The sequence below is a fragment of the Phacochoerus africanus genome, chromosome 16 (genome assembly GCF_016906955.1).
Source record: "Phacochoerus africanus isolate WHEZ1 chromosome 16, ROS_Pafr_v1, whole genome shotgun sequence".
In the NCBI taxonomy this organism is placed as follows: Eukaryota; Metazoa; Chordata; class Mammalia; order Artiodactyla; family Suidae; genus Phacochoerus; species Phacochoerus africanus.
This window is the reverse complement of record NC_062559.1, coordinates 38,282,244-38,295,718: the sequence shown is the minus strand read 5'-3', so window position 1 is coordinate 38,295,718 and position 13,475 is coordinate 38,282,244. Positions and strand designations below refer to the sequence as shown.

General features: G+C 37.5%; 1 protein-coding gene across 2 annotated transcripts in view; it reads right to left on the bottom strand.

The window, feature by feature from the left end:
* Positions 1–4,123: 4,123 nt before the first annotated feature.
* HERPUD2 (HERPUD family member 2) overlaps positions 4,124–13,475 on the bottom strand; it is a 41,797-nt gene continuing 32,445 nt past the window's right edge. For both annotated transcript variants that reach the window (XM_047763084.1, XM_047763085.1), the window contains 4 exons: positions 9,666–9,788; positions 6,515–6,838; positions 5,698–5,815; positions 4,124–4,990 (listed from right to left, as the gene is read on the bottom strand). In XM_047763084.1, coding sequence (XP_047619040.1) covers positions 4,829–4,990; positions 5,698–5,815; positions 6,515–6,838; positions 9,666–9,788 — 727 coding nt within the window. In that variant the 3' untranslated portion in view covers positions 4,124–4,828. The remainder of the gene's footprint in view (positions 4,991–5,697; positions 5,816–6,514; positions 6,839–9,665; positions 9,789–13,475) is intronic.

Here is a 13,475-nt window from a genome sequence, read left to right as displayed (position 1 = left end):
ATTAACACATAATAGCAGCCTCTCTTCTATGCTCACCTGTGAGGAGTGGTAACTGATAAAGACCCTATACCCTATAATTATACCTTAATTTTCCCAAGTCTCCTAGGGCTTTGGAATACCTGGGTGGAATGGCTTACTGCACCACATGAAATAGTTTATGCAGGCATCAGTATGTTTATTTTAGAAAATTGATCAATTGGAGTAAGAGAGTTAGAATTTAACTGCAGGATCAAGGGAGTAAACTTTGGCAAGAAGACTCATGAAACTAGCCCCGTAGACTGAGGCCTCAAGGGCTTATCCCCCAAGTGTAACTCGAGACAGTAAACACCAAAGTTTGCTCTGGAAAAGAGAGGCATGTCTTTTGCTGTCCTCCCCCATTAGGGCTGTGGCGTCACTGTACTGGGGAAAGCTTTCCACTTACTAAGAGTGGACAGCAGAGAAGCTCCAGGTGCTTTGCAACAGGAACTCTAATTATCCTGGGCTCTCTTTTTAAGAAAAAACTTTATTTCAAAGATTGCATACTATTTTAAAAAAAGTTTGCATTGCTGGAGTTCCCGTTGTGGCTCAGTGGGTTAAGAACCCAACATAGTGTCCATGGAGGATGCAGTTTTGATTGCTGGACTCGCTCAATGGGTTAAAGATCCAGGGTTGCTGAAAAGCTGCAGCCTAAGTTGCGGATGCAGCTCAGACCCTTTGTTGCCCTGGCTGTGGCATAGGTCAGCAGCTGCAGCTCTAATTCAACCCCTGGCCTGGGAATTTCCAAAAGCCTCAGGTATGGGTGAAAAAAGGAAATAAGAAGGGAGAGAGGAGGGGAAGGAGGGAGAGAGGAGAGGAGGGAGGGAGGGAAGGAAGGAAGAAAAGGTTTGTACTGCTCTACAACACTTATGTTCAAGAAGCACCATCATTTATTTCTTTGTTTTTAAATGTTCTGTTTAAATGTTTTTATACGCTTAAAAATCTGTTGAGGGCAGACCTCATATTAAACATTCTTATCACAATTTTAAAATTTTTTAAAAAGTGGGCACTTTTAAATGTTTAAATATTGAAACATCCAAAATATTGTTTACCTATAAGATACAAAATACAGTATTAGCCTGCTTTGTACCCACCATGCAGCCAGTTTCTTTCCCAGGTTGCAGTGAGAGCGTGTGATGCCATGTAGGGAGGTGAGTCTGCAGCCTCTTGGGACACCCAGGGATCAGTAGTGGAAAACAGCACATTCCAGAGCTTGCTGCAGTCTTGCAGATCCAGTAACACAATTCCAGATACAACAGGCCTTCAGGTCTGATTTATACCAGATTTACAGAAAGCTGATATACAAAATCAGCACACTGTATGTAGTTTTTTCTCAGTGAAACAAAAACTGCCATGGGGCTGTACTAATGAGGCTCCAAATACAGCCTTTTTCCTCCTAATGTGAAAAGCCAAATTTCAATGGTGATGATGGAGTGAGTGCCAAAGAAACTAAGAAAAATGATAGTTGGTGGCATCAAACTATGATAAAAATATCTCCAGTTCTTCAGCCCTTGGGATCATTCGTTCCTTTTGCTCACCTACCAGAATCCAACCCTCTCACCCATACTGCTTAACTGTGGGAAGTCTCGTCTTTATTGTATGTGTGAGCACTGGGAGAAGTCCTGGGAAGGATTTATATCCCATCCTGATTGTTGCTAGTCACCATCTAGCCTAGAGACCAACGTCTGGGCTTCTGTGCTGCTCTTTTGCCATCTGAAAACCACCTCCAAGCTATTTCTGCCCTCTAGACACCATCTGGCCTCAGCATGGACACAGCCCCTCTCTTAATCATCTATAAAACACAACAGACACCAAAACGTGGCTTCCGATAGATTTACTGAAGGTAAGACTAACATGAGGAAATTAACAACTAGGGAAGATAATAAAAATCAAGTAACATAACCCAGTGTTCTTAGAACACTTAGCAACAGCCCTTCACAGGGGGAGTCTATGACCCGCATTGTTCTCCTTAGGCCCTAACCTGTAGTTAGGATGCAGAGACCTTCTCATTTCCTTCAGATGGGTATCCTCCCAATGATGTTCCCCTCTGTGAATTTTATGGCTCCAGTTCTCCCCTGTCCAGCTCCTAACAGAAGATAAGACACTGATCAATCTCCTATCTCTGCACTCTTGCTCTATCCACCCACTCTATTTTAGGATCTGACTTATGGAACATATCTTCCAGCTTTGACCATTTATTTAGCTTCCAGGTTAAAATCCAGACTTTTCCTCTGGATGCAATGATTGCATCAGCATTGAAATAAGCCATCCCTCCCTAATCATGGACCTGAAAAGTATATAGATGTACCATAGCTCACCCTGGTGAACTCTGTCAGTCCTAATATTTTCCTCTTATAAACAATGCAATGAATAGCTCAAAAGCTAAATCTCACACATGCATGATACCCTTCCAACCTTTTTCTGGTTCAAGGATGTGCACATATTCAGTCACTCATTCAGTACTGAACTAACTACTGGGCACTCGACTAGGATGGGGAATATCCTATTGAGCATAAATTCACTCCTTAATCTCATAGCTCTCCTGTTTTGTAGGAGGGACAGATAAGGAAGTGAATGTAAAATGCCAGTAGTGTTAATAAGTGCAAGGGCCATTAGCTGAGATCAGATGACTAGTAACTGTTAACAAGGCAAAGAAGGAAGGGACTGTGTTCCAAACAAAAAGAACTGCAATTATACATGTCCTAGAGCTAGAAGGACAGAGTGCTGGAATTGGAAAAACAGCCCAGCTAAAACAGAGGTCCTAAAGAGAAACACAGATTGAGAGGCTGCAAGGACCCACCCCTTCAGGACTTGCTAAAGCCATGTTTAGGAGTCTGATTTTATTATAGGAGCAACAAGATGACACAGGACAATTCTGCGCACATTTCAAATATCTGATACTCACTGGAAAAGCTATCTAGTATTTTACATTTTTCTATACCTTCCCACTATTATTATCTTACCAATTTGATAGTTTAAACTTGTACACATTAAATTTTTTCATGGTTATTGTCCATGTCTGTAATCTGTTCTGGACTTAATCCTTGTGTCCCCCGCCCCCCCATTCAAATACTGAAATCATCCCCCAATTAGGAGGTGGAGCTTTAGGAGGTAATTAGGGAATGAGGGCAGACCCTTCATGAAGAGAACCAGTGTCCTTATAAAAGGAGACAGGAGAGAGCTTCTTTGATTCTGCCACGGAAGACGTATGAAGACAGCCAACTACCAGCCAGGAAAAGGGCTTCACCAGACACCGAATGTGCTAACACCCTGGTCTTGGACTTCTCACCCTCAAGGATTGTGAAAAATAAATATTGGTTGTTTAAGCCACCCAGTCTGCAGTAGTTTGTTGTCTAAACTGACTAAGAGATTAGCATTGCCTATTTCCTACTGGGGATTTGTCCTTTTTTTTTTTTTTTTTTTTAATGCTCAATTTAAGACTTGCTTTTCACCTTTTTTACATTTTTCCTGTTTGTCTTTTAATTATATATGTCAAACATCACACACACAAACAACCTTTTCTTTTAAGGATTCCACCATAAAGGTATTTTATCACCCTAATATTATATAAGTATTCATCTATATTTTCTATCAGCATTTTCATTGTTGAACTACTCCTATTCAGTCATAATGTTCTGACTGACCTCTATAAACAGAAAGCTAATTTTACTTTTCAAAGGGGTAACCAATTACTCCTTGAAATGTAAACTTTATAAGTAAACAGTTTAGAGAACAATTCATAGACGTCTTCTTAATCTTCTATTCTATTATCTAATCATATACTACTGTACCAGGACCATATATAACTTTATAATACATTTCATGTGAGATAAAGTTCCTCCATGGTATGTTCTCCTATTCTCATTTATTCAATTTTAATTGGCTACTATATAAGATATTTACTCCTTTCTTATGAAATATTGCATTGACTTTCACAGGGATTTTTGAATAAACTAATGAAGTTTCAAACCACCTGAGAACTACAAGATATCCAGAGGTAAAAATGACCCTGAAGACTTTAGCAATCCAACAACTACTGAAATTTACATATATTTTTACATGTAATGGGTACTTTACAGAAGAGTTTGAATAAATATCCATAAGAGAGTTTACCATAATTGACCTTTTATTTTAAAAAATTACAGGGAGTGATTTCCAGCATATCTTATTTTATAAAAGTACTGCCCATATCAAACATTTTATATCACTGTTAATTCCATTGAAGAGCTGCCATTTTTTTTAAAGTACTAATTCCAATTGATGGGGTGCATGCTCTTAAAATAGAAAGTTTCCATTTATTCAAATTTCAAAATTAAGATTACTGAGAAGTTTATTGCTTTATGGCTGGGAAAGATGCTACTAGCACATTTCAGGTAAATAATATTCTTTGTTAAAAACTATGAGGTCATTCAGTTTAAAACTTTCAGGATAATTCACAGAAAATAGATATATTTCTTCAAATTATACATTGAGGGGCTGGGCTATTAGCTATAGACATTTATATGTGAAGCAGCTCTTTAAAGAAATAAGCTACACAAACAGGCCTGTCTTGGTTTAATACGCATAAATGAAATTAATAAAACCTGGAAGACCAATACTGTTACGCTATGTTCTGTTAGGACCTTTTTAAAAAATCACACATTTAGTAGTCCACTTGTGCTTAAAATATTCATATGCATGAGAAGCTTAAAGAAAAAAATACCCCTGTACATGATGATGAAAAGAAAGTAATAAATTTTTTGAAATTGCACTGTTATTTAAAACACTTTCCTAAATTCAGACCCTCCTTTGCAGCTGGCACAGTTTTTCAGGTCTAATTAGCAACCTGGGGAGGCCCCTCTGGTATCAGTGAAGTAAAGAAGGTGGTGATAAAAGACCAAGCTGACGCCATTAATCCAGGCCTTTGAATTGCACTGCCATCTTCACCTGCATCTTCTCCACTCTCATCTTCAAGCCCATCATCCATAAGACGCTCCTTTCAAACAAAACAAGAAACATATTCCTAAGTGATCTGAACAGTCAGCATTAACTCATGACAGAAAAGGAAAGAGTTAAATTCTTCCCAAATAAGGAATATAAGGGAGTTTCTATTGTGGCTCAGTAGTTAATGAACCCAACTACTATCTTTGAGGATTTGGGTTCAATCCCTGGCCTTGCTCAGTAGATTAAGGATCCAGCATTGCCACAGGCTGTGGTGTAGGCTAGCAATGTAGCTCCGATTTGACCCCTAGCCTGGAAACTCCCACATGCTACAGGTGCAGCCCTAAAAAAAATTTAAAACGAATGAAGGAATATGAGCATATAATAGAGAGGTGGAACTATCTATCTGGTCATTAGAAACCTTTGTTAAGTCCAAAACTGATAAATTCCTCATTGTTCAAGTTCAAAGGGATAACTGCCAATTTAAATAATAAATTCTCACTTTTTGCATAATTTTCTTTCTAGGCTATTTTTAGGAAGAATGATGTTAGTTCTTTCCACTGAATTCCAATATATGACTGACTCGGTAGTATGTTCTAAGTTCTCCCAGATGAAACTACACGTGAGAACTTTAACTTTTCTTCACACTTCATTCTACGAATACTATGGAACCCCTCAAGATTCTTTGATTGTGCTGGTCTCATACAGTGCTGAGGAAACATCTATATTTATTTAAAGTATACAAAAACCTCATTAGCATACCATTTCTTCAAGTTCTAGGTTGTTTGCATTCTGCACATCATTGTTAACTTCAGCATTATTGTTGGGAGCCTGTTGCTGACCTCCCTCTTGCCTAAAAGGAAACCATCCAGCTTGGTGTCTATTCAGTAAAATAAAGAGAAAAGAAAGTAAGTCCAACTATTTTATATGTAAACCTATAAAGCATTAGTGTCCTACAAGATAAAAATGATTAGAATTACGATAAATGAAAAAACCAAATCTACTTCAGGCCAAGAACTACCCCTCTCAAAGCAATAAAAGCAAAAGGAATCAATTTAAGTCTGAAGTCTATCATGAGCTTAATGGGGTCTATACTAGATATTAAGACATACTAAGATATCAAGACATATCAGACATTTTTTGGTATTATTCAAAATAAAATTCAAGTATATATTTGTTGGCCTCTTGGGGTAAAGGGGGCAACTGAAAGTTCGTCTACTCATGAAGAAAAAAAATCTGACCTATGCCTATAGGACCTACTATTGATAACTGTAATTAACAAAAAAGAATATCCTGTGTAAGACTACATCACATGCTCTTCAAGTTCTAAATAATTGATAGAGCATGTCTATAACAATTTTTATAAAATACAGCAAAGGAAAAAAATCTGCTTCTAGACAACTGATAAACATTCTTACTACACATAACCTGCTTTGCTTTTGATGCCAGATGTCAGAAGCCCAACATTCATGTCCCTTCACTCAACATTCAGAACACACTACCACACACCAGATTCTGTGATGAATAGTTTTAGGAAGTAATTAAAAGAAACCACAAAAAGTGAATGAACATCACTCACAAATAAACCAGTAGCATGGCTCCCATTACCATGATAAAGCGACTAAAGGAAGAATAGAAGTATACAATGCTAAGGAGAATTGCAGCTCGTGAGAACATGTACATCCAGTCCAGCCAGTCTCGATTGAAGTCTTCTTCGTTTAGCACTGGACCTCCCTGTGCATTCATTTGAACGTTCTCATTCATGGGTCGATTTTCTTGGGCCACTAGGTTTGGAGCTGGTGGGGGTTCTTCTCCAGGAACGTGTGCCAAGTTTAGAGGCTGTGAAGCAGCAGGCTGGGCTGAGTTGGCATTTGATGTGGCCTGTGCTGAAACTGCAGCTTGACTGAAATATTCACCAAAATAAATATTAAAAGGACAAAAACCTTTATCATATTATGTCCTATTTTTCAAAACTTCTTGGGGAGCCATATGTATTTTTCATAAATCTAATAGGGAATATCACAACTCCTGTACATTTCCTAGCATAAATCCCAGTGGGAAAGTGGAGCCAACCTGGATGGTAGAAGTAGCTCAGGAAAGGATGTTCCCCTAGCCTGGTAGTCTAGGATGGCAGGGAAGAGGGGAAGAGATAGGAACACCATGTTAACTCCTATCTTTTCTCTCTTTCACTAAATTGTAATGTAATGACTGGGTCTTTTTTTCCAACACACTTACCCATGTTTTAAAATTTTGTCTAAAAATGTATATTAATCATAACCCTGTGTGCCCACTCTCAGTGATAAATGACTTGTATTACTATCTTAAAATATTAACTAAATTCCAGATAACAATCCCTCAAGCCCAATCCTGACTTTTGGGAACTCCATCTGGAGAGCACTGGTATATTCTTGTCAACTTAAAAAGAATTGTGGTCCTAAAGTTTGCTTATAATTTGATTTCTTGCAAGTCAGAATAACTTTTCCTGTAAAAGACTCCCAGTAAAATGATAATATGTCTGAAATTTGTTCTAAATTATTCAGCAAGGTGGGGGGTAGGGGGAACCAGACTGTCATGAATTGATAAATGTTGAAAAGTTGGGTGATAAGAACACATGGATTCATTTTACTATTCTTTTTATATCTTGAAATTTCTCTATAATAAAAAGTTTTAGGAGTTCCCATGCATAGGTCACAGATGTGGCTTGGATTCAGTGTTGCTGTGGCTATGGTGTAGGCTGGCAACTGCAGTTCTGATTAGACCCTTAGCCTGAGAACTTCCATATGCCACAGGTACAGCCCTAAAAACAAAACAAAACAAAACAAAACAAAAAAACCCAAACAAAAAAACAAACCAAAAAAAGTTTTAAAATCAAGCTAGCAAAATAAAATAGAACTTTTCCATGCTACAAAAGCCTATTTAAGACAGTATGTAGAGGACATCTTTGTTTCCAAAACACTTCCTATCTCATGGACATTCTGATTCATAGGTGAGCCATTTCATTAAAGGCGAGAACTTGAGGCTCAGAAGTTAAATAATGTGCATAAGATTTTATGGTTTAGTAGCAACCTATGATAAGAATCTTGGAGTTCCTGTCTATGGCTCAGCAGAAAACAAAAATCAATCTGACTAGTATCCATGAGGACGCATGTTCAATCCCTGGCCTCACTCAGTGAGTTAAGGATCTGGCGTTGCTGTGGCTGTGGCATAGGCTGCTGGCTACAGCTCTGATTTCACCCCTAGCCTGCAAACCTCCATATGCTGTAGGTGTGACCCTAAAAAGACCAAAAAAAAAAAAAAGAAAACCACCAAGAGTCTTAGTTCTTATGAGGTTACAAGACAAGGGGTATAAAGCATCTAGCAGAGTACTACAGACAAAGCAGTCACTCAAATGATAACTATTACCATGGCATGAAGAGCCTGCCTGGAGCCAAGGGGTTATATAGGAGTGCATTAGGATATGAAGTTGACAATGCAGGATAATCTTATGGAGTAAGGTCTAGAGGAAGGATAAGGATGCACACTTCACACTGTAAGCAAGACAGCCATCAGATATTTTAGGGGTTGGAGAATGATGGACTCAGTTGTGTGTTAAGCAAGGTAACCCAGCAGTAAGTACAATGAAATATATAGTAAGAGCCTAAAAGGAGAAAGAGTAATTGCAGTAAAGTGAGTCTAATATGAAAAAGGATCTGCAAAATATTGTTACGTAGGATATAGGGAAGGACAGAAGCTAGAAACAACATACTAATTCATCTTGGTAAATTGTTGGGTTCAGAGATAACAGAAGCCTGAATCAAAGCTGATTAAAGTTAAAAGCTTGGAGGATGATTAAGAAGAGACCATTTCACTGACAAGGAAGTCAAGAAGAATCAAATTTTAGACACAGTGAATTTAAGGAAAAGGAAAATTTCTCTACGGAAATCTCCAACAATTAAGTGGAGACACAAAATGAGGCACAGGAGATGAAGAATTGGGAGTCATCACAGAGAGATTAAAAACTAAGGCCAAAGAAGAAGGAAATCCAAGAGGACTAGCCCAGGACTGAATCTGTCTTTCCTACCAGACTGAGTATCATAAGGCACATGGTAAGTATACAAAAACCTGTCTAACTGAACAAAACATGTCACCATTTAGAAAAAGGGAAAAAAACAGCTTATCAAAGGACATAAAATGAGTGGTTAGAAAGAAAGAATGAAGAGAATAACAGAATCTCAGAAACAAGAAGAGGTGAGTATTAAAGAAAAGCTAGAAATGTTAAATGAAAACAGAAGAAAGAAAGCCGAGAAACTGTATTTGGTGCTAAGAGTGTTCTCTGCTGACCAGAAGCAAAACTGACTAAAATATTGACAGCCACCCCGTCTGCGCCTCCCTGACAGGATTCCTTCTATCCCCTTTTTCATTCAACATCGACCTTCAAGTAGATTTGCTGCCTTCCAGGGACACTGTCTTCAGTGTTTTCCTCTTCATTAGATAAAATGTTCTAGTAAAGTTTTTTCCTCTTAAATAGAGAAAATGATCTGAGTACAGCTAAATATAATGCTGCTAAAATGGGTTAAGCTGATGTAAATTGGATGTGAACACTTTTTCCTTTAGCCAAATCATTTTAAACTAATTTTTTAAAACCACTGAAATACATCAGTCAATGAAATCCCAAATCAACTTACTCAGAATAAAAAAGAAAATAAGGAAAATATCACAGTGAGTAAAAAAATGAACTCAAATTAACTTACTAGTGCATATAATACTGATGAGCATACATCTGTTGCCACCACAGCAGCTGCAATGGGCTGAAAGCAGGGTACACTGGGAATCCAGCCGGAACAGCTTGCCCAGGAAGCTGGTTGTCTACATTTCTGCAATGGAGTAATGAAGAAATGTCTCTGAATGCTCTAGAAGTTGAAAGCATTTCTCTTCATTTTTATTTCTGAACTGTAAGTCACCCATTGACAAAATATATTAAATTTTACTGAAAAAAACCAAACTTATTTTCAACATTCCTCAAGTAAGTTACCATGGCTTATATAAGTTGACTGTGACCCCAAGTATACAATTAACATTTACGTTAACTAACAACTAACATTACAGCCCCATTTTAATGGGAAATTAAGCAAATCATCCACAAAATGTGTGGCAAGCCTAAACATTTGCTATCTTCTCATTTCAGCACAGAGGTCAAAAAATACTTCCATTGTATTTTTAGTGCATTCTTCTTGAGAACCAAAACCCTATACTTGAGGGAATTAGCCAAATGGTATTTTACTTCAGTAATAAAATATTATTTCAAATACATTAAAATACATTAGCTATCAGCTATAAAATAAAAATGAACATTATATAAATCTATAAAATATGTTTTAGTTAACCAGGACTAGCAGAATATATTTATAGATGCATTCCTAAAGTAGTTAAAATTCTATTAATTCATTACAATTTGTGGAATGTCACATTTAACTTCTCTATTCCTCAGGTTCCTCATCTCTAAAATGGGGTTAATAAGAGAATCTTCCTCACAGAGTTGTTAGTCTATACTCGCTAAAGATTAGCTTTTTTTTGGTCCTTTTTGCCTTTTCCAGGGCTGCACCCAGGGCACATGGAAGTTCCCAGGCCAGGGGTCTAATCGGAACTGCAGCTGCCGGCCTACACCACAGCCACAGCAATACCAGCTCCGAGCCACATCTGCAACCTACAGCTCACAGCAATGCTGGATAGTTAACCCAATGAGTGAGGTCACGGATCGAACCCACAACCTCATGGTTCCTAGTCGGATTCGTTTCCGCTGGGCCACGACAGGAACTCCAAAGGTTAGCTATTTTTAATCTCACTCTCCCCTACCACTAACTCTGAACCTGACTCCAAAGCCTATAAGGTGAGATTTGCAGATATTCACATACATCAAGACAGGGATAAACATATAAGTAAATTCAGAATTTGTCAATTTTCTAATTTTCCTTCTTCATATTACTTTAACTTTATCTTTAGCTAACATCAGTTTGGTCTATCCAGAGGGAAAAAAGGATAATTAACAAATTCATGAACTTTAATTTTTAATATTCTAAATACTGTTAATATACAATTAATAAAATGGATTATAGAAACCAAATTTAGAAAAGCTTGGGAGGATAAAACTTACCAACAAACTGTACTTAAGGCAACTTGGTACTAAATAAGGTATCAACTCTCCTACATATAACCTCAGCATAGGAGCCATAAGGAAGATCCTTCTACCTCCTAAAAACAGCCTTCCCTGCCACTTCCCAAACTTTCCCACTTACTGAATTAAGAAGGAAAAGCAGAGAAGCCTTCAAGACAGTTCTTCCCCAGCTCTTCATAAATAAATTCTGCATAAGAAGAGGAAAAGAACCTTTCCCTAGATATTCCTTTAAAAACATTTCAATTAGTGATCAAACCTGGAGAGAAAGCCATACTACTGGAGCAGAGATGTATTAGAAAACATCCGTATAACGATTTTGGCACTTCCACCAATGAACGGATGCATTTGGCAAATCTGAAAACTATCTAAGTCAAATATTAGCTAGCAACAATATGAGTCTGTATCTATTAAATTTTCTCAGTATTTTCAACTAAGAAAAACTCATCCCCCTAAAAGTAGAGTTCAACCAATTTCTACCCCTAAAAAGAAATGTAACCTCACACAAGTCCATTGCTTCAACTGTAAAAGTGAAGGCTGGACTCTGTTGCTGTTTTTAAAGGTCAATGGAAGAAAAGGCCACTAACAATCACTTAGAAAACAATTACTATAGCTTCCCACCTCACCCTACTGGAGCCAAAAAGATAAATATGATTACTGAAAATATGTTGTCAAAAAATTAATAAATTCCCCTAGACGATTCCAATATGCTTCTTCCCTTTCTCTCCAGTAAGTTAAAAACTACTAGACTATATAATTGCTAAGATACATTCCAGGCCAAGGCTGGTACACTACAACTTTCAGTTGTGTTAATTATTCTTCAGAAAAAAAATGCATTTGGCACCCTACAGAAAACAAGAAATAAAGGGTTTATTTGATACAAAAGTATAAAGTTATTATTAAAATACATCAGAGCAGTGAAACAAATTACTGTGGAATTTAATATATTATTAATCCTGTAGAATTTAAAATATTCTATAGGATGTGTAATTAAATAACACAATAGAGGATTATTATTTGGAGCTGCGAAGAGTGATGACCAAATTGGTGGTTGGGTGAAGGGAGTTTAAAGTTTCACCTCATTCCACATTCAGATGAGTTTCAAATAGACTAAAATCAAGTATTAAGAGTTAAACCACAGAAAATCTAGAAGCAACTAGAACTGATCATTTATCAAATCTTGGGAGGAAGGCTTTCCTAACTTATAAGCAATAAGAAAGCACAAAAAAGACAACACACAAGATAACATAAAATTTAAAGAGACAGAGCTTAGAAAGAAATGTTTGCAATAAATAGTAATTAATGTCTTTTCTATATAAAGAACTCATAGAAATGGAAGTAATCATTAGAACATCAAATAAATGCAAATATAATAAAGATAGAGATTTTTTTTAAGTCGGCCAATATCCAGTGTTGGCAAGGAGCACAAGTAAAATCCAGCTCATTGCTAGGAGGATAAAATGGAATAAAGCTTCAAAAAACAACTTCATAAAATAAAATACCTTTTAAAATGTTCACTTATACCCAACTGCCCAAGGAATTCTGCTCTCTAAAAAATTTCTTCTGATTAAAGAAATATGGAATACGGAAAAAAATTTCATATCTCTGCCCTTTAAAATTTTCTACATACTAGGAACAACCCATTCAAGCTACTCCCATTCCCAGCCTCCTTTCCTCTAATTACAAAGAGAAAGTGACAACAGGGACAATAGCTCATGATTAAAAAGCAAGAGAAGACCTTATCACAGCACTTACCATCATGCAGAAACTGCCTATTTTTAATTCCACTCTCATGAGGGCGTTTACTCTTTGATCCATCTACTTTGACCTACTTCCACTTCTAGGAATCTATTCTAAATATAAATGGCACAAAATTACTATTTTTTTGGCCATGCCCATGGCATGTGGGAGTTCCTGGGCCCAGAATGGAACCTATGGTACAGCAGTGACCTGAGCCACTGCAGTGATAATGCCAGATCCTTTACTTGCTACGCCACAAGAGAATTCCTAAATGGCAAAAAACTGAAGTGATAAACACACAAAGCTATTCATCACACCATCTGTAACAGTAAATACCGGAAATAACTCAAATATTCATCAACAGGAGACTGGATGCAGTCAGTGAATTGGTATGCAGATATAAAATGGAGCGAAGGAGTTCCCGTCGTGGCTCAGTGGTTAACAAATCCGACTAGGAACCATGAGGTTGCAGGTTTGATCCCTGGCCTGGCTCAATGGGTTAAGGATCCAGCATTGACGTGAGAAGTGGTGTAGGTTGCAGATGCGGCTCGGATCCCGAGTTGCTGTGGCTCTGGGGTAAGCCAGCAGCTACAGCTCCGATTTGACCCCTAGCCTGGGAATCTCCACGTGCCTCAGGAGCAGCTCCAGAAAT